At 41.0% G+C, this 25,260-nt stretch overlaps 4 protein-coding genes across 8 annotated transcripts; 1 reads left to right on the plus strand and 3 right to left on the minus strand.

Moving 5' to 3' along the window:
* Nucleotides 1-699: 699 nt before the first annotated feature.
* LOC139573722 (ras-related protein Rab-25-like) lies at nt 700-6,443 on the minus strand. Its single transcript, XM_071397509.1, has 5 exons — nt 6,193-6,443; nt 2,909-3,104; nt 1,992-2,185; nt 1,437-1,517; nt 700-1,156 (listed from the first exon to the last, which is right to left on the minus strand). The coding sequence occupies exons 1-5, from the start codon at nt 6,227-6,229 to the stop codon at nt 1,029-1,031; spliced, it is 636 nt and encodes a 211-aa protein (XP_071253610.1). The 5' UTR covers nt 6,230-6,443; the 3' UTR covers nt 700-1,028.
* A 557-nt stretch (nt 6,444-7,000) lies between these two features.
* Nucleotides 7,001-10,180, minus strand: LOC139573723 (ragulator complex protein LAMTOR2). 2 transcript variants are annotated; one of them, XM_071397510.1, is made up of 4 exons: nt 9,914-10,180; nt 9,583-9,745; nt 7,714-7,803; nt 7,001-7,527 (listed from the first exon to the last, which is right to left on the minus strand). In XM_071397510.1, the coding sequence occupies exons 1-4, from the start codon at nt 9,979-9,981 to the stop codon at nt 7,471-7,473; spliced, it is 378 nt and encodes a 125-aa protein (XP_071253611.1). In that variant the 5' UTR covers nt 9,982-10,180; the 3' UTR covers nt 7,001-7,470. The 2 variants fall into 2 exon arrangements, with proteins under 2 accessions (XP_071253611.1, XP_071253612.1); XM_071397511.1 differs by lacking the exon at nt 7,714-7,803 and having other exon boundaries at nt 9,914-10,169.
* Nucleotides 10,181-10,703: 523 nt separating this feature from the next.
* Nucleotides 10,704-16,899, minus strand: LOC139573724 (ubiquilin-4-like). The gene is made up of 11 exons (XM_071397512.1): nt 16,489-16,899; nt 15,336-15,487; nt 15,086-15,237; nt 14,690-14,952; nt 14,222-14,380; nt 13,893-14,118; nt 13,589-13,728; nt 13,377-13,460; nt 13,116-13,231; nt 12,829-13,012; nt 10,704-12,607 (listed from the first exon to the last, which is right to left on the minus strand). Exons 1-11 carry the CDS (start codon nt 16,633-16,635, stop codon nt 12,449-12,451), a joined length of 1,782 nt encoding a protein of 593 aa, XP_071253613.1. The 5' UTR covers nt 16,636-16,899; the 3' UTR covers nt 10,704-12,448.
* A 2,280-nt stretch (nt 16,900-19,179) lies between these two features.
* On the plus strand, nt 19,180-23,170 carry LOC139573725 (transmembrane protein 176B-like). Of its 4 annotated transcripts, none has more exons than XM_071397513.1 (9): nt 19,180-19,299; nt 19,660-19,815; nt 20,456-20,509; nt 20,918-21,116; nt 21,230-21,343; nt 21,610-21,666; nt 21,857-22,081; nt 22,379-22,501; nt 22,647-23,170. In XM_071397513.1, exons 4-9 carry the CDS (start codon nt 20,943-20,945, stop codon nt 22,710-22,712), a joined length of 759 nt encoding a protein of 252 aa, XP_071253614.1. In that variant the 5' UTR covers nt 19,180-19,299; nt 19,660-19,815; nt 20,456-20,509; nt 20,918-20,942; the 3' UTR covers nt 22,713-23,170. The 4 variants fall into 4 exon arrangements, with proteins under 4 accessions (XP_071253614.1, XP_071253616.1, XP_071253617.1 ...); XM_071397514.1 differs by lacking the exon at nt 19,180-19,299 and adding an exon at nt 20,121-20,250 and having other exon boundaries at nt 19,757-19,815; XM_071397516.1 differs by lacking the exon at nt 19,180-19,299 and having other exon boundaries at nt 19,685-19,815; nt 22,379-22,490; nt 22,645-23,058.
* Nucleotides 23,171-25,260: the final 2,090 nt, after the last annotated feature.

Below are 25,260 nucleotides of genomic sequence, written 5' to 3' on the forward strand. Positions count from 1 at the left end.
AAGCACCATGAGCCTCAGGTTTAATGGATCCTTAGCACAGTATCATAATGACATCACAGCACTGCAGCACTTGAACTGCAGGCTATGCTTATGCAGCTAAATAAATGCAATTAATATATACTTTTGTGTCTGGATGTAGGCCTATCGGCCTATTTATTGTATTTTTTTTGCACCTTGGGTCTGAAAAAAGCACTTTACAAATTAAACGAATCATTATTATCACTACTTATGAGATCAATATGGTCAATGTCTGATCATTAATGGGATAACTTCATTATATTCAAAAGTAATCCTCACAGATGGAAAATGTAGGCTATTCCATTATGTTCTTGTCTATCAGTTGCTGTTTGTGTATTATACTTATTGGCATATGCATTTTTAGATGTATTATTATGATGAATTGGCTATTATTGTGAAGGAAATCTAACGTAAAAAGTGATAATTATAAGGCAAGTAATAATGAACCTGGCATTTGAGTGCAAAAAAAGATTCCTGTATTGTTGTAAAATCACCTCAATAAGAATCAGCAAATTGAATTAATCATGCTTTGTGTAAAGTGATAAACATGGTTTTGGCACCTGTTGTCAAACCTCACAGTCACTAAAAATGAAAAATATTCTGTACATCAGTTGACTACCTTTAAAAATAAAATAAAATAATCCTTCTAAGCAACGTTGAATCTTAGAAGTTTACACAACATTTTTGTTTGATATATTTTTATATTCAAATGATTGCTGGATTCTTTGGGCGGGGGGGGGGGGATGGACCCTCAGCCATGTACATACACATTACATCATCTTTAGGAATGGAAAACTCATTCTGTCTGCCAACATGTAACTAACTATGTCACATCAGAGTGGTCTTGCTCAGCATCATTCTTTTCAATCAGGCTTGCACCCTTTGGGCACACTAACTAGAGGAAGATGGAGTGCTCTATTCCACATGAGGGGGTGGGTGGGGTTTGCAGCTCCATACTGCTCCACAGTCACCCCTTTTTGCACACCCCCATCACTGGGTGGTTTGTCCCATCAGAGGTAACTACAGCAGGGCTTCTTCTCTTCAGGGTCGCCTGCAGCTCTGGGGACGGGGCTGGCCAGAGACACGGCACTAATGGACCCCCGAGTCACCTCTTTACTGCTCACCTTCCTGTGAATCTCTGATGGAAGAGGCACAGGGATACAGTGTGAATTCTGGTGCAACAAACAGTGACAAAAAAACATTGACCACAAACTGCCAGTGACACAACTGCTTACACAAAACAATAATCGTGGCACAAGCATTTTGTTCTGCAATGCCAACTTTCCACTCAGTTTAACTGATGAATTACTGAGCATTAATTGCACTACTATTACACCAAAAAACAAGGTTAGCTAGAGAGCTAAAAACAAACAAATCAATAATAGGGTTGGTACTGTAAATATATAAAAGTCAATTACCTCCAAGGACATTTTGGAATGCAGTCTCAACGTTTGTGGACTCCAAGGCTGATGTCTCTAAGAACAATAGGCCATTCTTTTCTGCATAGAGCAAGAGAGGTAGTGTTTACTGAGTATTTTCTCAAAATGTAGGTTTGTCAAATTTGGGGTGAACTAGTGACTCAAGCCCAGTGCTTGACATGGACTGAAATAGGTTCTGGTACTCATTTTGGGTGCCGATACTGTTTATATTTACAGTAGGTGCAGGAGCTCAACAATACCTTTGAGCTAATATTCTATAAGAGGAACAGGCGCTCAAGCAGTAGAACATTTGAGGTGGCGGTACTCAGCTCCCAAGTCAAGCACTGCTCAAGCCACAAGTTTGGACCATTAAAGGCTATTGGCCTATTGGCTATTGTGAATATTAGTATATTAGCTAGGCAAAACCACAATTCACTATATAAGGGAACAACATTTTGAAGTTTGAAGTTTATGCAATTTATTATGTTTATTACAATGGAGTCATTGTTATTATCCTAGGATATATTCATGGTGCCAGAGTCTTGGCAGCTGTACCTGCAAAGTCCTTGGCATCCTCAGTGGGCACTGATCGCTCTGACCCCAGATCAGTTTTGTTGCCCACCAGCATGACTACGATGTGAGGGTCTGCATGGTCATATAGCTCCTTAAGCCAGCGCTCCACACTCTCATAGGTCAGATGCTTGGTGATGTCATAGACCAGTAGCGCTCCGACAGCCCCTCTATAATAACTAGGGAGAAAATATGAAAGCGAAAGAGGTGGTGAGATAAGTCAACACCTTACCTGTAACCTGATGTTTTTATTCATATTTATAAAGTATGTGATGGGTGATGCCTCCATATCCATATCCCATTTTTCTCTTGAAATGCCTTGTAGGCCTCCATAGTACGAGACATTGAACCGACAAAAGCATTATAACATTCTAATAGACTTGGTTTTTGATTGCAGAAAGACATTTCTAGGGAAGGAAATGTGCATGAGAGAATTATTCAGTAAAGTATTTACTAAACTCTGGACAGAGAAGAACTAATCCTGCTGTGGTATAGCATATTCTCAGATTTTCCATGTCATTAAATTGAATGGACACAGTTTTATTGTTTTGAAACGTGTTTCCATGCCATTAACCCTTCCAGAGTCTTTACAAAAAAACAAGTCAGGAATTTCTTATTAAGTCAGAGAAGAAAAATGTTTGGGTCTGGATGTGTATTGAATATGCCCGGCCATAATGGATATTTAGACCAAAATGCACAAGTAGTAAATGACTGGAACAGTGAACCTGCTGTTTATTCCTCCAGACTATCTGGGCAAAATGTGAAACCAGTGCCTCTCTACGTGGAGTGTTTGGGCCTATAATGCCACCCAAGATGCCCACACAATAGTGAGAAATGGTCCCTTTGTGTGTGTGTGTGTGTGTGTGTGTATGTGGGTCCACAGTTTCACCCAGATTACTCACGCAGAGGTGATGGCCCTGTACCGCTCCAGCCCAGCCGTGTCCCAGATTTGAGCCTTGATGATGAGACTTTTCAGTTGAATTGTGCGTGTGCTGAACTCCACCCCGATGGTGGTGCGGCTGTCGTGGTTGAACTCGTTCTTGGTGAAGCGGGAGAGCAGGTTGCTCTTGCCAACGCCGGACTCACCTATCAGAACCACTGGAGAAGAAAGAAGGGGGAGAGGAGGGCATGAGTTCTAGTGCACCAGAAAGATGTTTGAATATGTGCTTTACATCCCCAGTGAGTCTCTATAATGTGAATGAAGGGGACTAGGTGTTTCATCCTAGACGGGGAACACTTTATATTGCCATAGTGCAGACGCACAATAGTATCAGGTGTAGAGCCTCAAGGTGCCATTTCAGGGCTCAACACATATGGAATTACAATAATGAGAGTAAGTCATGTTTTTTTCACACAAAAACTATGATTCTTCAATGTATCTCTTTCTTTACTGTAATAATCTCACTCATGTCATCGCATTGATTAACACCAACTCATAACTACAATAAGGCTGCTCCCTGAACTTCCTGCACATAGCGTAACTCTTAGGTGAGGCCTAGGTGTGTCCTCAAACAGCCCACTCAATATCACTAACCCTACCCTAAACCCTCAGTCTTAGTCTGCTGTCCATTATTCCCATTATATCATTAGGACTCTCTTCACAACGGTGTTCTATGACAGAAACAGCACCACACCCGTGCAAATAGTTACTGGGATAATTATGTTAAGTGAGGAATGTAGAACAAACCATCTGAGAAGTAGCATCAAAATCATGGCTCAGGTGTCTTTAAAATGAATTATCATTCATGTTCGTGTTAATTATCATCTAGGAAATGGGAGCTAATATGTTATTATTTCGCTGTGTAGGTTAAGAGATAAGAGATATGTAGTATATACAGTGATGAGGGGTCAGTTGTTGAAGAGAACCAAAGGAGAACCAGCGGGGGGGGGGGGGGTTATTGCATTGCTCTTGGGGAATTTCCTGTAATGAAACAGGCCTTCAAAAGAGGAAGTAACTAATAAAATCAGGTGGTACAGTTTACACTGATACTCTATCTTGCTGTGAGCAATACTGAGTCCAAACAGATGAGGTACAAGGAACAATGAAGCCCCCCTGTATGTTTCAGTGACTCATGTGTTTGCTTCTAGTGTGAGCAGCTGACTCAGAAAGCCAGCCTTGGCCTACTTGACAAACATATAGGAAAATTGGACCACATGTCACAATGACACCGTGATTTCAACACAGCCGACTGAGCTGAGCCAAACACCAATTTCTGCTTTAATCTCAACCATGAGAATGTGAGCTGAACCAAGATAGGCATCCAAGTTCCAATGGCACACCAGCAAGAAAGATCTAAGAAGTAAGTACCCAGGAAACCAAGAATGTGATAAACGGCAGTGTGCAGAAGGTTAAAAAAAAAGAGTGACATGTTTATTCAGTACGGTCACCTAATACATATTCTATTTATTGCCCTCCAAACCACTAGTGGGGATAAGATATGCAAGTATTGATTATCTTCCCTGCATGCTGATTTATGCTGCAGAGCTTTTAACAGGCGATAAGATATTTGTCAAAAGCAAAAATGTTGGGATCATGCCTGTTCATGTTCCCAGACTTACATTCTAAAGCAACTATCCAGTTTCTGGTCTCCGAACCCAGTTTAGATTTAACCTGAGGTGTAAAACAGGCAGCAGGAAAGAATGTTTACGAGATGTTCTACTTTGGTTTGTTTTGGGTAATTGTTCACTCCATTGGCAGATCATTGTTCTGCTTTTGGTTTTTATTAGGTGAGATGAAAATGTTGCCATTTCCCCTCAGATACTCAGTAACCTCTTATGCAAACAATATCCCTGGTTTCCATGGCAAATAGGATAAGAGGCCTTGAAGCATTCTACTGGCCTGGTTTGACTTTGTTCTGAGGCAAAAGGGTATTAAGTAAGTTGCGGGAAAAACTCCTCATCAGATTTACTTGAATTGATTTATGACTGAGCAGTTCCCTCAACTTATTTACATATAAAAGCTGCATTTACTTTTAGACAATCAAAGCAGGGAATCATTTCCATTTTACTTTATGTCTGGATGGTTTAAAAAATAAAGCTATAGTAAAATTAGGCCTAGTTCTTCATTCCAGAATGAATGGCAGAAACTTCCATGTGGTTCAGTGAAAACACAAAATTTGACTTCATCAACATCCCCTGGTCCAACTAACCGGGTTTTCTTGTTTCCCTAATCGACAAATCACTTCACCTCATCATGCACAACATCACCTCCTCTTCCATGCCTGTAGCATATAGGACTTAGTAAGTCATGTAGTGAAACAGCACACATGCTTCTCTGGTGTGACTATAGACATAATGGAAAGAGTGATAGGATCAAATATTCAGGAATGTGTGTTTTCATGGAATGATATTGACAAGCTTGTGAAACTCACCACAATAACAGTTGGAGGTCAAGAATGTATTCAGTTACAGAGAAATAGCATTCAAGCTCATAGAAATAGCAACATTCTTGAAGTAGCACTGTCTTGACTTGTAAAATACCAACAGTAGCTTATTAATGAACCTCAAGGTGAGATGCATTCTTAAAAGTACTGGATAAAACTCCTAGACCTGGGCTCGTATCCACAAAGCATCTCAGTGGGAGTGCTGATCAGGATCTGTTCATACAGTCATATTCATCATGACCTAACATGCTAAACTGATCCTAGATCAGTACTCCTACTCTGAGACGCCCTGTACTACAGGACTGGCGTAAACATAATTGCCAATATTTCTTGAGTGTATGCACTATGCAAGGCAACTTGCTTCTGAAACAGGGGGTGTCCTGCTCCAGGACACACCCTAGACTTTTTCTGTAATTTCAACACAGGTGGGAGTGACCTGCATCCTATCTGTGTGGCAGATGTGTTACTAACAATCTACTGTGTGCTTTTGATACTGTGCTGGCACTTAGCTTCTAGCCTTAGCATACACACACCAAGTGAGAGAATCCAATGGTTGTCTGTACTGAGCAACACTGCACTAGCTCTAACTACAGAAAAAGTAGGTTTCAGAGTCACTCTGTTGACATATACACTATATCATCATGGTGGCTCAGTTAGTAGAGCATGGCACTTGCAACACCAAGGTTGTGATTTCAATTCCCATAAAAGACCAGTAAGCAAAAGTCTGAAAATGTATGCAATCACTACTGAATTTAACAGATTTCAGAAATCAATCTGTTAAATGTGAAAGAACAAGGACTCACCCTTAAAGACAAAGTTGTAGGCCTCATCTGAACCCATGAGGTACACCTTCAGTGGTCCAGCTCTCAGAGTGTGAGGGGAGAAAGGAAAGATGACACTTCCCCAGAAGCCACTCACCCTAATCTTCAGATTTAAAAGAGCCGCACAAACACTTTGCAAGTCACCTGTCCCCCTCTACGTTTAATAGAAACCTAGATTGTTTACAAGGAACTTGCTCCACTGTGTCATCAGGTAGTTCTGCTGAGGAATGATGGGGGTTGGGGGAGTGGCTTGGTGTAAGTCTATGGCAGGTTGAACAGGTAGGACAACTACATGAGCAACTGTATTGAAAAAAAATAGCTACATGCCACCTGCTGGACAAACCAAATGATTGTCTTCATGAAATTACTGTTTCCCTAGCCCTTTTACATGGCGAGAGACAATCATTGCTTCCTCTGAGGTGTATTCACTACGAACCAAACGGAAGCAAACGAAACAGGGAGGGACCTACCTGTCAAATAGAACCTAATTTATTGCAAAACGTTTTGCTACGGTATGCAACTAATGAATAAACCCCTGGTTCTGTTAATCTCAAACCAGGAACACAAAGCAACAGTAAAAGGGACCTAGAAACAGTGTTGATAAAGGTCTGAATTGTCAAACACAAATATATATCAGTAAGAACAATACTGTCAAACAACTGACAAGGTAATGCAATCTTAGTTCTGTTCAGCAAACCTGTAATGTCAGTTCTGCAAAAAACTCCTTGGTACCACTAGAACTAAAAATCTAATGTATGAATCAAATAAATGGTTTTATGTATTTCATATCTTTGAAGACAAAAAAGTATAGATTTTTAATTGAAAAAAAATACAGTTTATGGATAGCCTGTTACAAAAGGATATCACAAGTGGTATTGCGTGGCAACAACAGACAAATGTAATATTCTGACTAGGGTGAACAGTGAATGCCTTAAAGTTAATGTGTCAGCATTTTCAGCAGCTGGGAAAGGAGTCCTCTTACAGGCAGTGAAATTCATTGAAGATTTACATAGCTAGCCTTACACAATGTGTGAACTTGACATTTGAACTGCATGCCACAAATGGCCAAATTACTAAACTCAAGCATTAAGTTAGAGCACACGGAGTATAAATACAGTAATCAGAAGACAAATACTCAGTTCATTCATACACAGACTGCAGTGGTTCATGAAGACCAGGTGAAGCATTCACATAAGCAACAAGTGTTCATGTATTATCACGGGAGACAAAATTGAAGACAACGCTCCAGCCAGACTTCCCCTATGATGCAGCAACTTGGGTTAAAGGTTCCTCCAGGTACAGTACCAGCGCTTCAGCCTAAAAATACCATACAGACAGGAGATATATGCTTAGTATGGTATGCAGACATGGTCTGTGCTCATGGCTCTTTAAAATGACATACATACTTGTTCTCTTCAGGAAATAGTCATTGGTGTTTTGTCCTTTCAAATACAACACAATTTGCACACCAATGTCATCCACACTCAAAGTATTCTTCCTCACCTTGGCTTTAAGCATTCCAAAGCCCACTGTCTCTTTGGCATACATGCACAGCAGTAGGTTAGCTACCCGTGTGATGGCCACCCTGCCTTCCTGCAAAGATAAGATAAGAAAGGAATAGATAAAAATGCAGTGGGCTCCAAAATTACTGGCACCCCTGACTGGCAATGCACAAACAATACTTAAAAAAATATAAACAATATAATTCTAGAGAAACTCAAAATACCAACATGTGAGAAATACAGTACTTTATTAATGTTTCAATGGAACCCACCAAAATCATACAATTATTTAATACAAAATACATTTCACCAATATCAAGGTTTCATAATTATTGGCACTCCTCATTTAGTACTTAGTGCCACCACCTCTGGCAGGGATAACAGCATGGTCTTTTCCTGTAATGTTTGACAAGGTTAAGGAACACATTTGGAGGGATTTTGGACCATTCCTCTATGCAGATCCTTTCAAGATCCTTCACATTCTTGGGTTTGCGCTTATCAACTGCCCTCTTCAACTCAGCCCACAGGTTTTTGATTGGATTGAGGACCGGTGACTGAGATGGCCATGGCAGAACATTGATTTTGTTGTCACAGAACCATTTCTGTCTGTTTTGGGTCATTGTCTTGTTGCAAAGTCCACATACGGCCAAGTCCCAGACTTCTGGCAGAGGCAACCAGATTGTCAGCCAGAATTGCCTGATACTTGGTGGAATTCATTATGCCATCAATCTTAACTAGTGCCTCTGGACATCTGGAATTAAAACAGCCCCAAAACATCACTGACCCACCACCATATTTCACCGTGGGTATGAGGTGCCTCTCCTTGTATGCATCTCTGTTTCAACGCCAAACATGCCGATGCTGTATCTGACCAAAACGTTCAATTTTGGTCTCATCTGACCAGAGCACCTTCTTCCAATCATAATTTAAATGACGTTTGGCAAACTCCAAGCGCTTGCGTCTGTGTCTTGGGGTCATTAAGGGCTTTCTTCTGGCAATCCTTCCAAAGAGCCTGTGGTTGTTTTTTGTTTTGTTGCTTCTCTCACGATCCTCCTCCCTATCCTTGGGGGCAAAATGCATTTGCGTCCTCTACCTGTGAGGATTTCAACTGTTCCATATCTTTTGAATGTTTTAGTAATTGCCCTGACAGTGCTCAGTCATATATTCAATCGTTTGTGGATCTTCTTGTAGCCATTACCAGATTTATGAAGGTCTACGACCATCTGCCCCTTTTGAACTGCCAGTTCTTTTCTATTCTTCATGGTGTTGGATGACAAAGGGATATTGCGTGTGTGTTACCTCATTTTTATACCCTAGTGAAAAAGGAAGTGATGTAATGGCTCAATATAGTTCCTTAACACTTAGATAAACTTAAATAAGTGGAATATAATTCCTGGTTTAATTTTGGTAGATGTTATTTACAATAATATTTAAGGGTGCCATTAGTTGTGAAACCTTGATTTGGAGGACATTGACTTTTAATTAAATCAATAAATTATTTTGGTGGGTTCCATTGAAACATTAATAAAGCACAGTATTTTTCACATGTTGGTATTTTGAGTTTATCTCTATAATTATATTGTTTATATTTTTTTAAGTATTGTTTGTGCATTGCCAGTCAGGGGTGCCAGTAATTTTGGAGCCCACTGTACATTGAATTTCAATTGACCTTTGGTGATACTACCTCCCAAGCTGCCAACTAGCCTAGGTCATCCTTTTCTACCACTATTTAACTAACGTTATAGGGCATACAGCATACTTTCTCTGGAGCCTCTGACTCTGATACTCAATGGATAACCAACGCAAGGCAGAATTATGTAACAAACATTTGGTTCATGCATAATAACTAGACCATTTAGTTCAAACTAACCATGCAATCCATCAGAATGAATTTCAGTTTATCTTCGTTAAAAGCTTGATGCCCATTCTTGTCATAGGCCGACCAGATGTTGCTTGCGATGGCAGCGGTCACTCGAGCATCAGTGTCCCCATAGCCAGAGTAAGCCAAAAGAGACCCTTCATTATTTAACAATCTGCGGGGAGAACATGTAAATAAGTTAGCCATGGAGAGTGTTAGCTAAGACTTAACTACATGTAGGTAGCTGTCGTTACAAGTCATCTTAAGAACAAATAATTAACCGATTTAGCTAGTTAGAAGAAAATAACTCTATATTCACGAGCCTCTGCCACTCAGTACTTACAGTGTGCTTTGTACTCCGCTTGTATTTGCCTGGCTGAGAACTTGCGTCAATGCTTTTGGCCGCAACATGGTTGGAGTGAGCAATACTTTGCAGCAACTCAATTAATTTAGGCGAAATTATGAAGTGTATTTTATCATCCAGTTCAGTGACTTCTTCAACAACAACGCAAACACAATCCAGTCAGCTGACTCCTTCAACTTCCTGATACAAATCGTAATGCATTATGGGAATGGCACTGGGTGCGTTCCAGACGATTGAAACCGGTCACTGGAATAATATATTCAAAGTGCACTTATTCAGCTCAGATCTGCCCCAATTATAGAATTGATATCCTTTTCATGTTGCTCCTGAGATGTTTAACACTTGTCTGAGTAAGGGGACTGGGGGGGAATCTGTATTAGAAGAACAGAGTTAACTGCAGTATCCTGACTGTGGCTAATTGCCATTATTGAAAGGCACAAAATGGCATATATCCCCATCATATTTTCAGAAATGGGATTCCAATCAGTTAAAAAATCGTAATAGCTACCCCGAGTAATCTCTTTGCAGAGACGCCGGATGAGTCTAACACTTGCATTGCTTTCAACGTCACAGCCCAAGCATAATTGATGAGACTGAACTAGCCCCAGTCATTTGTTTATAACTTACACAGCTTTCCTTTAGCCACCATTTTAGACTAGGATCTTCAAAGTTATATGAAATTATCATAAATTGAAGATCTAAGATATCCATGCTTATTATTCATTTGGTCATCATGGAGGAACATAAACGAATCCAAGCTCCACTCTGGTGAATGTTAAAACAGCTTAATTGCCATTAAGATACTTCAATGTTTATTACAGTTCACAATTTATATTTTCAAGCTTGGTCCTTTAATGAGCTACCAAATATGCATGGTCACCACTAACTTTCCCACCCCTCAGACTACACACAACAATTCCCGTACAAGTTGAACAAATCATCCATATCAAGTTAATGTAATTCCATAACATAGACAATGTAGACTAGTGTTAATCACACCTGGTCCTAGAGGGTTGCAGTCAGTGTGAACAGGCTAAGTCTACAACACTACCTACTCATCAAGATCATGAAAAGCTGAATCAGATGTGCTTGTGCTGGGCTTACACTCTATTCCAATTTTACTCTGCCAAAAGGGTGCGGATTGGCGTAAGCTTGGGCTAAATGGAGTTTCCACCACATTTCTCACTGCAGTCCAGTCCAGTGCTTTTAAATCTGAGGTGTGATGAACAAGTGTGCATTTTGAGAAGGATTGATAATCTGAATTCAGCATAGGACATAGGGTACATCCCTCCAGGATCAGGAGTGAAGACTACTGGTGTAGACCATGCTTTTGAACTAAATGAATCACCACCACACACTTGATCACATTTCTTGAAAGTTATTATTAGAATAGATAACAGAGTGAAGGGACTCCAAGAAAAAGGCAGAGCTGAACAGATTTTCTTTAAATGTAGGTACTGCAACTAATATGTATGGGTTTAAGAAAAATAATTCTCTATGCCATTAGTACACTTTTTCATTATAGATTCAAATTATTTTGGAATATATTGCTGAAAACAATACATACATTTTTATCAGGCACTACATCACTGCTTGTATGAAAATAGACTAAATGGTTAACGTAAATGGTGTCTGCATTTTTATCATTGCTCAGATTAAAACCATTGAGGTCTGATCACTTAACCCATAATCAGAGCCTAAACTGTTGAAGAATTTACACTCAATAGCATTCATTGACTCAATGTAGCATTAACTACAGAGCTCACCAAGCTACCTTGCTTGACCTTCCAATCTGAAAATCATCCCTTCCAAAAAAGCTGAAAGTGTAAGCAAACAGCTGAACCAGGGGCGCTATAGTGCTCAAACCGAGAATCCAACAGCCTGTATCAGTTTTGAAGGAACACATCAAAATGTCAAGAAATTCTTAAAGCAGAAGGTAAACTGAAGGTGAGTGGTAAAGAAAAGAGAAGGTAACTTCTACAGCCCCTGTAATAAATACTAGCCAATCAGGCATGATAGAGTGAAATTAAGTAAAAACAAGCAGGCTCTCATGAAAATGAAAGAATGAGGGATTCCTCTGACCTATGATTTCAACACTCATATTCCTCCAAATTTCAACTTGTTACCGGCTAAACACAATCCATTAAGATGGGTTAAGTTGGCAACCTCATGCATTTCCAGCAAATGGGCACAGTCATTTCAGAAATAGTCTCCCATAGTCAACAGAGGAAGTAGTCATGTTAGTGGTGGCGTCATTTTGCAGCGATGTCATCATTCCACAGGGTTGATATGAGGTCTCTCCAATAGAAACTTGAATCTGAACACCCACTTCCTGCCCCCATATCTTTCCTACGATTCACAGATCAGCCAAAGAGATGAATAGTAATTGGAATTCAATTGAGTCTGTCTGAGGGGCTTGTCAGACTGTGATGGACTGTGTTCATTTGTAATCTCCCACTCCAGCCCCCCCCCCCCTAACCCTTCTCTCCCGGTAATCTCAGGGGGCTAAGGGAGTTAGGATGGCTGGGAACCCAGCAGTCTCTCAATGGCAGCATTGATGTCTCCCCCAGTAGCGATGAGGGCCTGCAAGTTGGCCTCGCGGTTGATGAAGCCCATGGCGCTGAGCTGGTCCAGCTGCTGCTGAAACCGCACCTCCGGGGTTCCGGTCTGGGTCTGTGAAAGCCAAAGTCCTTTTTATATGAGCCTGCAAGGAAAATGGTGCTGGGGTCCTATTTGAGTGACTGTTAGGAGACAAGTCTCAGTGCCAGTATTAATTGGTTTTAGGTCAATGAAGCCAGTAGAAACACAAAGCTAATGCTAACCCACTGGACAATAGCAAAGTATAGTTACCAAGTAAAAAAGTCAGAAATTGTGTTTACAGCTCAATGACATACCGATGAGCCGCCGCCTCCTCCCCCAGCAAACATCTGTAACATCTGCTGCATGAGCTGCTGCTGTTGCTGGGATGGGTTAGTGGCAGCGGTGGGATTCGAGCCCTGTGTTGGGGGAGGAAGGGTTTCTGGGGCCACACTGCCTCCTGTGGTTGGAGGAATCACTGGGATCTCACCAGGAGCCAAACTAGGAGAAGAATCATAGTTAAAGTGGCATCATCAAGAAAATCAAATGTATAAAGCACGAGTCTCTCCAGTAAACATCTACTGGATAACAGTTGGTACAGTACCTGGGCATGAGCCCGGGGGCTTCCGTCTGTAGGGTCTGCAGGCCCTGCTGGATCTGCATGAGAGCCTGCATGGCCCGGGGGTTAGTCATCACGGACAGTGACTCAGGATTCTGCATCTGTAAAATAACCATCCATTTGGTCAATCCAAATGATGTTCCATTTAGTCACAGTTAGAAACTCAATGCCTTCCTTAACACTCTGTCGTCTTTCTTTTTGTCACTATGTGGAACTAAAGTGCATAACTGGAGACAGAAATCTGACCTGTTGGAGAAAGACCGGCATCTGATGTCTCAACTGTTCCTGTAACTGGGGGTTTCCGGCAAAGAGGGGGTTGTTCAGCATTGCCTGAGGAAAATAGTATAGGATTAAGCAATGCTTCTACTTGTCACACAAAATAGCCTAGAATATTCATCTTATCAGTAGGATTCAGGACTTCTGAATCCTACTGCAGAGAGGGATAAAGTTGTGCAGACCTGCGAGGCCAGGTCAGGGTTCTGCGCCAGCGACTGCATCATACTGCGCATGTAGGGCGCAGACAGCATGTTCTGCATGAGCTGGGGGTTCTCAGAGATCTGCTGCATCAGACTCTGCATGCCAGGGCTACCGAACATACCTGGACAGATTATAGGGAGTGGAATGTAAGAAACAGACGGATCAGCTAAGCAGCAAAACATGGGTTATACTCAAGGGTGGTATGTTAATACAGGTGTAAGGGGAAATATAGTTTTGCAGATTGACTAAAAGGTGAAAGTGCTTCTTCTGAGGTAGTGGTCTTACCGTTGCCCAGCCCAGAGGCGTTGATGCCCAGGGGGTTGGAGGCACTGGGTGCAGTCCCGCCAGTGGAGGAGGTTGTTGTCGTGGAGGCGCCAGTCCCCCTGCTCTCTGAGGGGGTCGTTCCAGGGGGTCCCCAGGGGTTTGGTAAGGGTTCCCTGTTCTCTGTTCTGGAGGGCTGCACGCCAGAGTCTAAGTTGCCCCCCAAAGCAGAGAAGGGATTGTTTCCAAACTATGGATGAAAAAGAAAAAAAAAGAAAAGTGGACTAAGTCACACAACCGGATTTGATTCAAGACGATTGTCTACATATGGTATTCGCAGGAATAATAGCTACCTGCTCTCTAGCGGCACTGAACATAGGCTCCTGGATGTCTGTGTACATCCTCCGGAGGGCGTTGTATCCCCCAGGGATGCTCTCCAGGTTGCTAAGCGCCCGGTCCTGGTTACGCATCATCTCTTGCATCATGGCTGGGTTCCTTGCCAACTCCATGGTCTGAAAAGAGGAAGGGAGTTAACATTATGCATCTGCGCATGAGCCTCCTCACATCCATTCCTCCCACCGTTTTGAGAGTGGTGCGGTCTAGTTTAAGCCTATGTACATTTGCAATGTTACATAGACACCTTTTTACACTTAAACTACATTGCAAGCTAACTACATAAACAAGCAAAATGGTTTGAGTAATATGCTCATCAAGCGTCGGTTCTTTAGAGGGATTCAAATAAAGACAAGACACACAATGATTCCCCAAAACCAAGTCTATGACACCTTGGGCAAAGGACCCATCTGAGCACCAGACCTGACCTGTCTCATAAGTTCAGGGTTGTTGAGCATGTGGGAGATCTCAGGGTTGCGCTCCATCAGCTGCTGCATCTGAGGGTTGGTCACAATCATCTGCCTCATCAGGTCTGGGTTGGACATCATGTTCTGCACCAGAGGGTTGTCCATGATCTGAGACAGCATCTCCGGGTTGGACATCAGCTGTCTCTGCATCTGCTGCTGCATCTCCATGAAGTTGGCCGAGCCCATGCCCATGCCTGACAGGCTAGATAGGTCACCAAACCCACCTATGCAGACACAAGGGGGCGGTGGATTACTGGAAGGATATAGGATAATGCCTAGTTGTGTGGATGTTGAGTAGTTGTAAGGCGATATAGTCGTCTTTCTGTGAGATGGTTTAGTGGGGACTGGGTCACTAACTCAGTAAGTTGGGTGGCTGTGTGGAGGCTGGGGTAGGCCCAGTGCCTGGTGTTGTGCTGGCATTGGGCACTGCGCTGGGGTTGATGCTGCTGTTGGCCTGGGGGGTCCCAGAGCTGGATGCAGAGGACTGGGATGTGCTACCAACTGTGGCCCTGGAGAAAATGCGAGGTCATTAACAACCTAAATGTTCCCATTATGTATCACTTACACAATGATGTTACTAGAATAGTGGACAAGAAAATATTCTTACTTGGGAGCAGTCTTGATGACAAGGTGAACAGTGAGTCCGTCCTTGATGCCGTGTTGGTTCAGTGTGTCTCCATCTTTTAAGATTTTGCCAGCAAAAATCAACACCAGCTGGTCCTGCTTGGCATTAAACCTTTTGGATATCTCCTCTTTAAACTGTATGCAAGAGACAGAATGAAGTGGCCGGTGAAGACAAATGGGAATAAAGACTATAGGTACACACCAAAATCATTCAGTGTTATATTGGCTTAGCTATCTCGAAATCTAACGTTAGCTAGTTAACTATGTGAATCTGCTAGCTGTCGCTTTTAGTTTTATAAGAACCATGAGGTCAAATGTTAATGGTTTAGGAAGTCACCAAATACAGCATTAACCATGTCGCAAGGCGTAAGATTACGATCAATTTCCCGAGGGTGGGTATAATTTGTGGAACGTTCCAACATGAATATGTTCCATAACAAGGTTGCCAACAAACAACGCATATAAAGTTGTATATCGGCAGAATAAGATACCGGGTAGGGTGTGAGCTATTTTACTAAATGTTTCACTCACCAGATTTACTCAAAAAAATGTCTGTCCTCACTCTGGTGGACAAACACTAAGAATAAGCTACGTGGTGAGTTGATGCCTATTCGGCAGCTAGTTAAATGGATCATGTTACTGTATGCGTTGTTTGTTGGCAACGTTGTACTTTACGAAGTTTTTGAACAGATTCCTGTTGGAACGTTCCACAAATTATGCCAATCCGTTTCCCAATTGGCTTTCGCAATGGCCGGAGCCTCCGTTGACTAGCCGGTTATCAGCTAGCCTGATCGCAGCTCAAATTAGCTAGCTAGATGAGCCTGACAGCGACAAAACGTAGCTGGCTAGCTTGCTCACAAGCTAACGTTAGCTAGTTACGTAGTTAGCTAGCTCATGCTTGCTATATATGTCTTTATACAGTGCCGATTCGTGTTTTGCACAATCAAACTACTATTAGGCAACGATTTAAGGAAATGGACAAGGTGAAAAGAAAGATTACTAGTCGGGAAATTGGGATAATTCTTCCCACTTATCATCGTAAACTAGCTAGGTAATAGTTGGCTAGCTAACTTCGATGTATGCTTGTTAGCCACAGCATGACTTGCATAACTGACTGTGTAAATAAATGCAAATACCTGTGCGACAGAAGAATCCTCCGAGATCGCTATCTCCTCTTTATCTTTCGGAGTTTTTACCGTGACCACGATCATAGTCCCGTCTGAGGCAGCATTTTCAACAACGTTGGAATCCACAGTGGGATCTGTGCCGCTGTTCTCCGCCATCTTTACTCCTCTTCAAATTCACTACATCCAGAGAGGAAGAGGTGAAGCGAGAGGTTTTACTCAGCCCAAAATCTGTCAACGAAAATACGATTTGTTTGTATGGTCATTGAGTGTCGAATTTGGTTCGACACTCAATGACAAAATGTTGTATATTTTATTTGCTATGTGGAGGATCATTTTATCAATAGAAGTTTCGTAATGGTGTACGGACGTGGCATTTCGGCAACTTTGAAAAACACGACTTCATATTGGAGTTGTGCCTGTTGTCATAGAGATAGATAGAGGACTCATCATATAACACGTTCACGCATGGACATTGCCATTGAGGGCTTCTACCATTAAAGCCGTCAACTAGGTGGGGATTCCTATGAGTTGGGAGCACTTAGCCGATGAAGAAGAAGATAATTTACAACTTTAAAATGGAGATAGCCTCAAAGGCGCTGTCACAGACACTATAATCGCACATACAAAGATGAGTCCTCTATCTATCTCTAGGGCCACTCGTTTCGGCCCTCTCATTGGCTAGAATGTTCCCACCTGCTCTCACATCGCCCGCCTTCCATCTTTGAGGACATGTATTTCCATTGTTATAGCGGTCACTTTACTATCTTGTCAATATAATAAACAATCTTTGCTACATCACAAAACTAGCTAACAAGATTCTCAAGCTGAGATGAAAGCAGTATTACCTGAGGTTTTTGCAACGTTGAAGTCTAGTGGTGTGGGGGTGTCATTGCATTTGACCAAAATGTATGTGTGCTACTCAATTGTGTAAATAAACCCAGATGTAAATCATTGGTCCTATACTGTCAAATCTAAAATTGTAATGCTGAGAAAAAAAGTGGGCAAATACTTTATATATTATATTTTAAGGGGCAATCTGTAGTTGCTACATACATTTTTGGACTTAAGAATGAATGATATAAATTGATTCTTGAAGAATATAATTTATGCCTCATGATCTTAGTTCAACTGTCACACCCTATCAAAACCCAAAATATAAGATTGGAGTAAAACAATGTTTGTAAACAATGCAAACAGACACTGCATTCTAAAAACTTGGTTGAAAAGAAAATGTTAATATCGTGGATGGTCAGTCCTTGCACCGTCATGTTTATGAAAGTGAGAGTGGTTACATTTCTCCAGGCCCATCCCTCAGCTTTTTTACCATAACATTACAGAGTTGGGGTGTCTACTTTGTTATTGATTTAACTGCAGATTGGCCCTTTAAATTATTGGAGTTTTTGTGCGGTAATGAGCATAAAATCCCAAATGCATTCATTTAATTCTTTAATGACATGAAAATTAGGTTTAGAAGGTGAATAACAGCCTATTAGGCCTAATAACTAAATCAAAGCACTGCACGACCCTAATGCATTTGACCTAAAGTCCTATCTTATAAAAAAATATTCATGAAAGCTGTGATGGAAACAGGACGTTTCGGTAGGCTTCAATGTTATAAATCCCAACAGATAATTTGTTCATTGGACATGGCGGGATCTTTTTGTGTCGGTAAAATTAATTACGCGAGAAATGGCGGTGGAAACGCCTTTATGAGCAAATATTGATTTGATATAATAATTATCTTATGAAAGTACATTTGGATGTGGCGCGCGCGCAGGGGGAAGGGGGTCCCGAGTGAAAACGTTTTGGGATCCACTGGTATAGATAATGATTGTAGGCATACTATCTAAACCAGGGGTGTCAAACTCATTCCATGGATGGCAGAGTGTCTGCGGGTATTTGTTTTTTCCTTTCAATGAAGACCTAGACAACCAGGTGAGGGGCGTTTCATACTAATTACTAACCTTAATTAGTCAATCAAGTACAAGGGTAGAGCGAAAGCTCGGCTCTCCGTGGAATGAGTTTGACACGTGATCTAAACTGCCGTGAAATACATTTTCCGTAAGCAAAAATATAGAATTTTCAGCTGTTTGAAGCTAGTGTAGCCTACAAAACCGAAAGTAAAAGACGCAAAACTAACCTTAAAACTGGGAGCCATAGCCCACATAAAACTGTTCTACCGCTTCTTAGTAGGAAAAATAATGCACTCACTACTGTAAGTCTTTGCGAAATGACTAACATGTAAAACATCTTACACTTGCTTTCAATGGGAATGACAGTAACAAGTTACATATTGCAGCTTTAAGCGAAAAAGTACATTTTGTGTGCACTACATCCTCACGCATGGACTTTTATCCACAACAAGCATGTTTGGTGGAAACACCACTGGTGGGAAAATGTGTATATTTTTCTTTGTGTATTTGAGAATATTCATATGAAAATCTGTTGCCAATTGGCAGGAAACCTAGCTATAGACGTTATTAACGAGGCTCGTCTCACATTGGTGATCGCAGATCAAGGCTGAGAATGTACTATTTGAAAAAGAGAATGTACTATTTGAAAAAGTTTGCTTATCTTTCTCTGACACCAATGTCTTTTTAGACTGAGTTTATACACCATTCATAACCCTCAAACACCAATATTTCGATGACAAACAAATGATGAGTCAATCCTTTGTTGTATGATTTACTTTTAGAGGTTTTTGCCAAGGAAAGGACCTCTTCTTCAATGACAAAGGACTCCTACTCCCAGAATCCTACAAGATTGGCTGGATGGAGGCCATTGATGACAACAAAATAATCTCTGATATCACCATACCTGGTAACCATGATATCATGGCTTTCTATGGAGGCCCAGCGGCAGAGTTCTTCAGTATGGGCAGGAAATCAAATCAAATCAAGTTTATTTTATATAGCCCTTCGTACATCAGCTAATATCTCGAAGTGCTGTACAGACACCCAGCCTAAAACCCCAAACAGCAAGCAATGCAGGTGTAGAAGCACGGTGGCTAGGAAAAACTCCCATGAAAGGCCAAAACCTAGGAAGAAACCTAGAGAAGGAAGAAACCTAGGAAGAAACCTAGAGAAACCTAGAGAGGAACCAGGCTATGAAATGACAGGAATCCATTATATGTTTATTATTCAGTGAGGGAAGGGTTAACCTCTCAGGATCTCTTTAAAGTGAGGAGGAGGGCCTGTTGGGAACTAGCTGAGACTGGCTGAGCCCTCCCTACCAGCTACTTCCCTGTAAGGAAACCAAACTGCGCAACAAGCAGACTGGTCTGCCACTGTGATTGAACAGGACCTGTAGAGGTGTCCATCTCATTTGCAGGAACGGGTGAGCTTTTCTCTAAAATATATTTTGAATAATACATTTTGAGTGAATTGAAATCTGTGTGTAGTTGTTTCATGCTCTCAAAAATAAATGATGTAATTACAATAGTAAATAAATAGATGATATTAAACAATTCACACTGCAAAGTTCAGCAGTTATAATCTATGCAAACATTTGTCGTGGTTTACATTCTTTTGTGAGTCAGGGGGAGGGATTTGAGTGTTTTGGAACACCCAATGGTTGAGTTTGTTTTGCATGGCCTGGTGGGCAGAGTTTGCTTATTTTAAACCATTCCATTGGTCCTTAAGTGAAATCTCTACACACCCGGGGCACCGGGACATGCAAAACGAACTCCACCACTGACAGACGGATGTGTAACACCTGGATAGTACTGTATTTTACAGTACTGTTTAATCTGGTTTACTGGGACATTATATGGTATGTGTACTTTCTGCTGCTAACTAAAAATAATTTAACACTATTTGTAAATACCTGTAGCCTATTTGGTACAAAATGGGTGGAGTGCTTTCTAATTCAAAATGGCTGCCATTGGTGTTTTTTTTCTACTGTATTATTGACTGTATGTTTGTTTATTCCATGTGTAACTCTGTGTTGTATGTGTATATCTCCTTTTCTTGGCCAGGTCGCAGTTGTAAATGAGAACTTGTTCTCAACTACCCTACCTGGTTAAATAAAGGTAAAATAGAATCACCCAGATGGGTCTTATACATTTGAAGTGGATGATGTGAGTTTCCCCTGTTTCAAGTAATTTCCCAGAAGAGGGGGTTTTATTACATTTACATTTAAGTCATTTAGCAGATGCTCTTATCCAGAGCGACTTACAAATTGGAAAGTTCATACATATTCATCCTGGTCCCCCCGTGGGGAATGAACCCACAACCCTGGCGTTGCAAGCGCCATGCTCTACCAACTGAGCCACACGGGACCACGTTTTATGTTGTGCACTTTATGTTGTGTTGTCCTACAGATACAACACAGACTTTTTCAGATGTTATTGGAATGAATGTGCACCTTTTAACATCATGACAGTATAAGGCATACACTTATTTTAACATTAAGGTGATTGTTCTGCCTTTTGTTTTAGAGCTGTGTAACCAAGAGTGGCCAGCATGTCAGTGACTGTGACCAAAGGTGGAGGGGTGACTGTATTTACTGTGAACTCTAAAGAAGGAAGCAGTTGGCCCCTGCTGTGTCAAATACTTGGGACCTTGTGCTACAGCCCATCATGTTCTGTGTCCCAGGGACTGAGGAGGCTCCAAGCAAGTTCCCAGACAGCTCTGGGGGTGGGTGAACTAAATTAACACACACACACACCACAACATACATGTCTATCATCACTGGGTTGCATTTGTCATCGGAAGTGAGAGAGAGATTTCTAAAATTATTTCTTTCACAGACTATACAGATCATGGTGGGAGTTCTCAACATTGGCTTGGGAGCAATCCTTGTTAGCACGGATTATTCTAGCTCACTGCGATGGAATGGGGTTCCTTATTGGCTTGGTGGTGTGGTAAGCTTACTTTATTTTGTTATCGTTTACCATGTCATCATGTTTAGTATGGAAGCATGTGATTTCACTTGGAGTTATAACCACAGTAAACAAAACCAGGAAACATAAGTAACTGCCTACCCACACTTAGTCTTTTTTAAATAAAATAACAGGGTTAAAGTCATATCTGTTTTTTTCTTATGACATTTTTGTTATTTATACGGACAAATAATGTGTTGATTGTAGGTGGTTCGTATTTGATTTTGATATGTGTGCCTTCTACTTAGTTTATAGCCGTTGGCATCATGTGTATCTTGGCTGAGAAGTTCCCCAGTCCCTGCTTGGTGAGTTGTTCACTGATGCACCTTTAACTCTTTCCTGTCATTCCTTAGCCTCATTCCCTTCCTCCATTGAACAATCATTCAATCTGATCCAGCTGAATTATAATCATCAACTGAATATCTGAGATATCTAGACCTCCGTGGTTTACTCAGTTGAGTCAAACTGGTTTTATATTCCCTGATTGTGTTTTAGGTGGGCATCAATGTTTTGATGAACCTGTCAGGTGCTGCTCTGGCCATTACTGGAATTGTGCTGTATGCTGTAGACCTGGCAAACTACAATTTCTGGTGGATTTGCAATGATGACAACTACAACTGGCGAGATGACTACTATGGCGGCCAGGTGACAAAACCACCCAGTGATCCGGAGAGGGATAGACTCTTGGCGAAATGCAAAGATGCCAAGCAGATTGCACAGGTGAGTGCTTTTCAATAAAGTTTTTTTTAATGATATCCATAATGTGAGGAAGGTGTCCCTTGTCTGTTCTAAGTAAAATATATGAACATTTGATTAGATGGATCAAACTGCTTAATTTAGCAACGAACATGTGTCCCTAAACAGAGATAGTGGGTACCATGTTTAAAGCACATTCTAATAGCTGGTATGCCAGTCTGTTTCTGTATTTTCCAGTGTTCACCAACAGCACTATCTTGCTAAACAATCCAGTCAACTGTCAATATGTTAAAATCCTCCATGTGTTTGTTCTACCATTAGATGTTGATGAATGCCTTGGACATCGTGCTCATCGTCCTTACAGTCCTTCAGCTTTGTGTCACCATAAGCTCTGCAGTGTTGGGTATCAAGGCTTTGTACAAGAATGGAAAGGAGGGAAAAGAGGTATGAACAGAGAACCCTTGAACAGAGCGAATACAACGGCCATACAAATGGAAGTAGAATACGGATATGTAGATACACACACAACCAAGGTAATGTTTGTTGTGTCCTGCCAAGTAATGTGTAACTTTGCTCTGATATGTTGCAGAACATCCGGGACCTGGAGCAGTATAAGCCTCTCCTGGAGGAGGTCACCACTAACCCTGCAGCTTAAAGAGCACTGATCTGATATACTTTATTGACCACGTGGGGAAATTTGTCATGGATGATTAAAGAGTGATGCTGCTTCCACATGGAATACATAAATAAATAGAATGAAATGTATTCTACATAAATTGATCATCATACACCCCCCTCCACACTCCACACCCACATTTGTTGTTATACATACAGTATGTAGTACATATAGTTAACTTACTTAATTTACTGTAACGCCTACTGTGATTTTGCTTTATTTAAATGACAACTGACACTGATTGTATGTCTTCATGCTTTTTGTATTTGTCATTTTTCCAGAACTGAAAGGACAGTTATAAAGGGGACTATATCAAGTGAATTAATGAATTGACTGTTGTATATTCATTTTTTTCTGCATTTTGATAATTTCTTACTGTATCTTTTATTCTGTTGTCCCCCCCCCCAAAAAAAAATAAACAAACTTTCTTAGCTCAACTGTTTTGAAACTGTACTGTCAGGTTGCATTCATTCCCATACAAATATACACCATTGGTTGCTCATAGGTTTTCTTTGAGGTAAATACAGGTAAACTGCCAAAATAAAGACAACACCAACATAAAGTGTTGCATTATCTACTAAGTTAATATATGGAATTGTTTTAAGATGGTTGTCATCAAATTGATAATTTAGCCACTTGAATTTGAGGACCCCTGTAGGTATATAAAAAAATATATATATTTGATGAAACATTGAATTTGGCCTTTACTGCTATAAACCATAGAAACATTAACACATTTAATATTCGCAAAACAGACAGTCCAAAAATAAATCATAATGTTTTGAAGTATCTGTCCTATACCCTGGCGTTATGCAGTTTCTCTGGACCCCCGCAAGGTTGGAGTGGGCCCCCCACTCCCTACAATAAACATAAAATGCATCAGCCAGAGAGCCACTCACAAAGTTTAGACTACCAACCACTGTCCATGGTGCTGAAATTAGGACATATCTATGTGGTTGCCTATCGGATCGATGAGAGGCTTTCTGTGGTGCCAGGGCATGTAGCGTATAGCTTTGCTTTAGCAAATGGATACATGTTTATTGGTAGGCCTATTTGGTTGTCATTTTCTCATGTTAAGCTTAACATTTCACAAAGCTGTACACAGTGCCGCAAGGCTGCCATGATTTAACATTCTGGCTGGTGGCAACAATGTAAATAAAGTTGGAAATTGAACTTTTTCACACGTGAGTCTGAAACGGTCGCCCCAGCGTGAGTTGTTTTATGCACGTGATGTCAGAATGCACTCACTGTTCCAAAATGTGATTATTACGCAACAGGACAGTTAACATGCGCTGCCTACTAATAATCTATAGGCTGTGTTTCAACTTGTCAGTTTCAAATTATTTTCAAACAAGTTGTATTTTCTAACAGTTTAAATAGAGGTGTGTTAAGCCTCCTCATTAATTCACATTCAGTGTTGCGTACAATTTATGTTTGAGGCTTAACTGAGCCAGATAAACTTCTCTCTTCGAGGAGAGCCCACCGCACTTCACTCATGTTTGCACAAATCATGCATGCATATATTTGCTCAGTCTTGCAGGAATTGGAACATTTTCTTGCTGGTGCTAGCTTTGCCTAACTTGTTGTTTTCCTTACAAATAATAACTTTGGACATGTGTGAGTTCCTATCAAAGTAAGTTCCTTATTTTCTGTATATCGTGTTGTCGTTTCTACTGTAGGCGCATACTGCATGTACATTTGAAGTCGGAATTTTATATACACTTATGTTGTAGTCGTTAAAACTAGTTTTTCAACCACTCCACAAATGTCTTGTTAACAAACTATAGCTTTGGCAAGTCGGTTAGGACATCTACTTTGTGCATGACACAAGTAATTTTTCCAACAATTGTTTACAGACAGATTATTTCTCTTATAAATCACTGTATCACAATTCCAGTGGGTCAGAAGTTTACGTAGACTAAGCTGACTGTGCCTTTAAAACTTTTTAGGGATAGGGGGCAGCATTTTCACTTTTGGATGGATTGCGTGCCCATAGTGAACTGCCTCCTACTCTGTTCCAGATGATAATATATGCATATTATTATTGGATAGAAAAGACTCTGAAGTTTCTAAAACTGTTTGAATTATGTCTGTGAGTATAACAGAACTCATATGGCAGGCAAACTTCCAAACAGGAAGTGGAAATTCTGGGGCTGGTTGATGTTAAATTCATCGTCTATTCACATCCCAGTAAGATATGGATCTGCTCGCACTTCCTACTCCTTCCACTAGATGTCAACAGTCAGTAGAACGTGGAATGAAGCCGTGTGATGTGTGATGTGGGGCCGGATGGCAGCTATTTGAGTCAGTGGTCTGGCAGAATGCTAGTTCCTGGTTATGCGCATTACTCATGATATCGCCATGCATTCCATTACTCTGTAGACAAAAACGAATGCTCCGGTTGGAACGTTATTGGATATATATGATAACAACATCCTGAAGATTGATTCTCTACTTAATTTGACCAGTTTATTCGACCTGGAATATAACTTTTTGAAGTTTTCGTCCGAGTTCGCCTGGACCGGCG

Source organism: Salvelinus alpinus, chromosome 4 (genome assembly GCF_045679555.1).
Source record: "Salvelinus alpinus chromosome 4, SLU_Salpinus.1, whole genome shotgun sequence".
In the NCBI taxonomy this organism is placed as follows: domain Eukaryota; kingdom Metazoa; phylum Chordata; class Actinopteri; order Salmoniformes; family Salmonidae; genus Salvelinus; species Salvelinus alpinus.

What these genes read in the sequence shown, in the direction of transcription:
- LOC139573725 (XM_071397513.1), top strand. Translation starts at nt 20,943, where the DNA reads ATGTCAGTGACTGTGACCAAAGGTGGAGGGGTGACTGTATTTACTGTG. An exon ending in GTTCCCAGACAGCTCTGGGG is followed by an intron (nt 21,117 to 21,229) that starts GTGGGTGAACTA and finishes TTTCTTTCACAG; the next exon opens with ACTATACAGATCATGGTGGG. An exon ending in ATGGAAAGGAGGGAAAAGAG is followed by an intron (nt 22,502 to 22,646) that starts GTATGAACAGAG and finishes GATATGTTGCAG; the next exon opens with AACATCCGGGACCTGGAGCA.
- LOC139573724 (XM_071397512.1), bottom strand. Translation starts at nt 16,635, where the DNA reads ATGGCGGAGAACAGCGGCACAGATCCCACTGTGGATTCCAACGTTGTT. An exon ending in ACCCTGAACTTATGAGACAG is followed by an intron (nt 14,381 to 14,689) that starts GTCAGGTCTGGT and finishes TCCTCTTTTCAG; the next exon opens with ACCATGGAGTTGGCAAGGAA. An exon ending in GCCCCCGGGCTCATGCCCAG is followed by an intron (nt 13,013 to 13,115) that starts GTACTGTACCAA and finishes TTCTTCTCCTAG; the next exon opens with TTTGGCTCCTGGTGAGATCC.
- LOC139573723 (XM_071397510.1), bottom strand. Translation starts at nt 9,981, where the DNA reads ATGTTGCGGCCAAAAGCATTGACGCAAGTTCTCAGCCAGGCAAATACA. An exon ending in AGCGGAGTACAAAGCACACT is followed by an intron (nt 9,746 to 9,913) that starts GTAAGTACTGAG and finishes TTCTCCCCGCAG; the next exon opens with ATTGTTAAATAATGAAGGGT. An exon ending in TTGGAATGCTTAAAGCCAAG is followed by an intron (nt 7,528 to 7,713) that starts GTGAGGAAGAAT and finishes TGGTATTTTTAG; the next exon opens with GCTGAAGCGCTGGTACTGTA.
- LOC139573722 (XM_071397509.1), bottom strand. Translation starts at nt 6,229, where the DNA reads ATGGGTTCAGATGAGGCCTACAACTTTGTCTTTAAGG. An exon ending in TACAGGGCCATCACCTCTGC is followed by an intron (nt 2,186 to 2,908) that starts GTGAGTAATCTG and finishes TTTTCTCCCTAG; the next exon opens with TTATTATAGAGGGGCTGTCG. An exon ending in GGATGCCAAGGACTTTGCAG is followed by an intron (nt 1,518 to 1,991) that starts GTACAGCTGCCA and finishes TGCTCTATGCAG; the next exon opens with AAAAGAATGGCCTATTGTTC.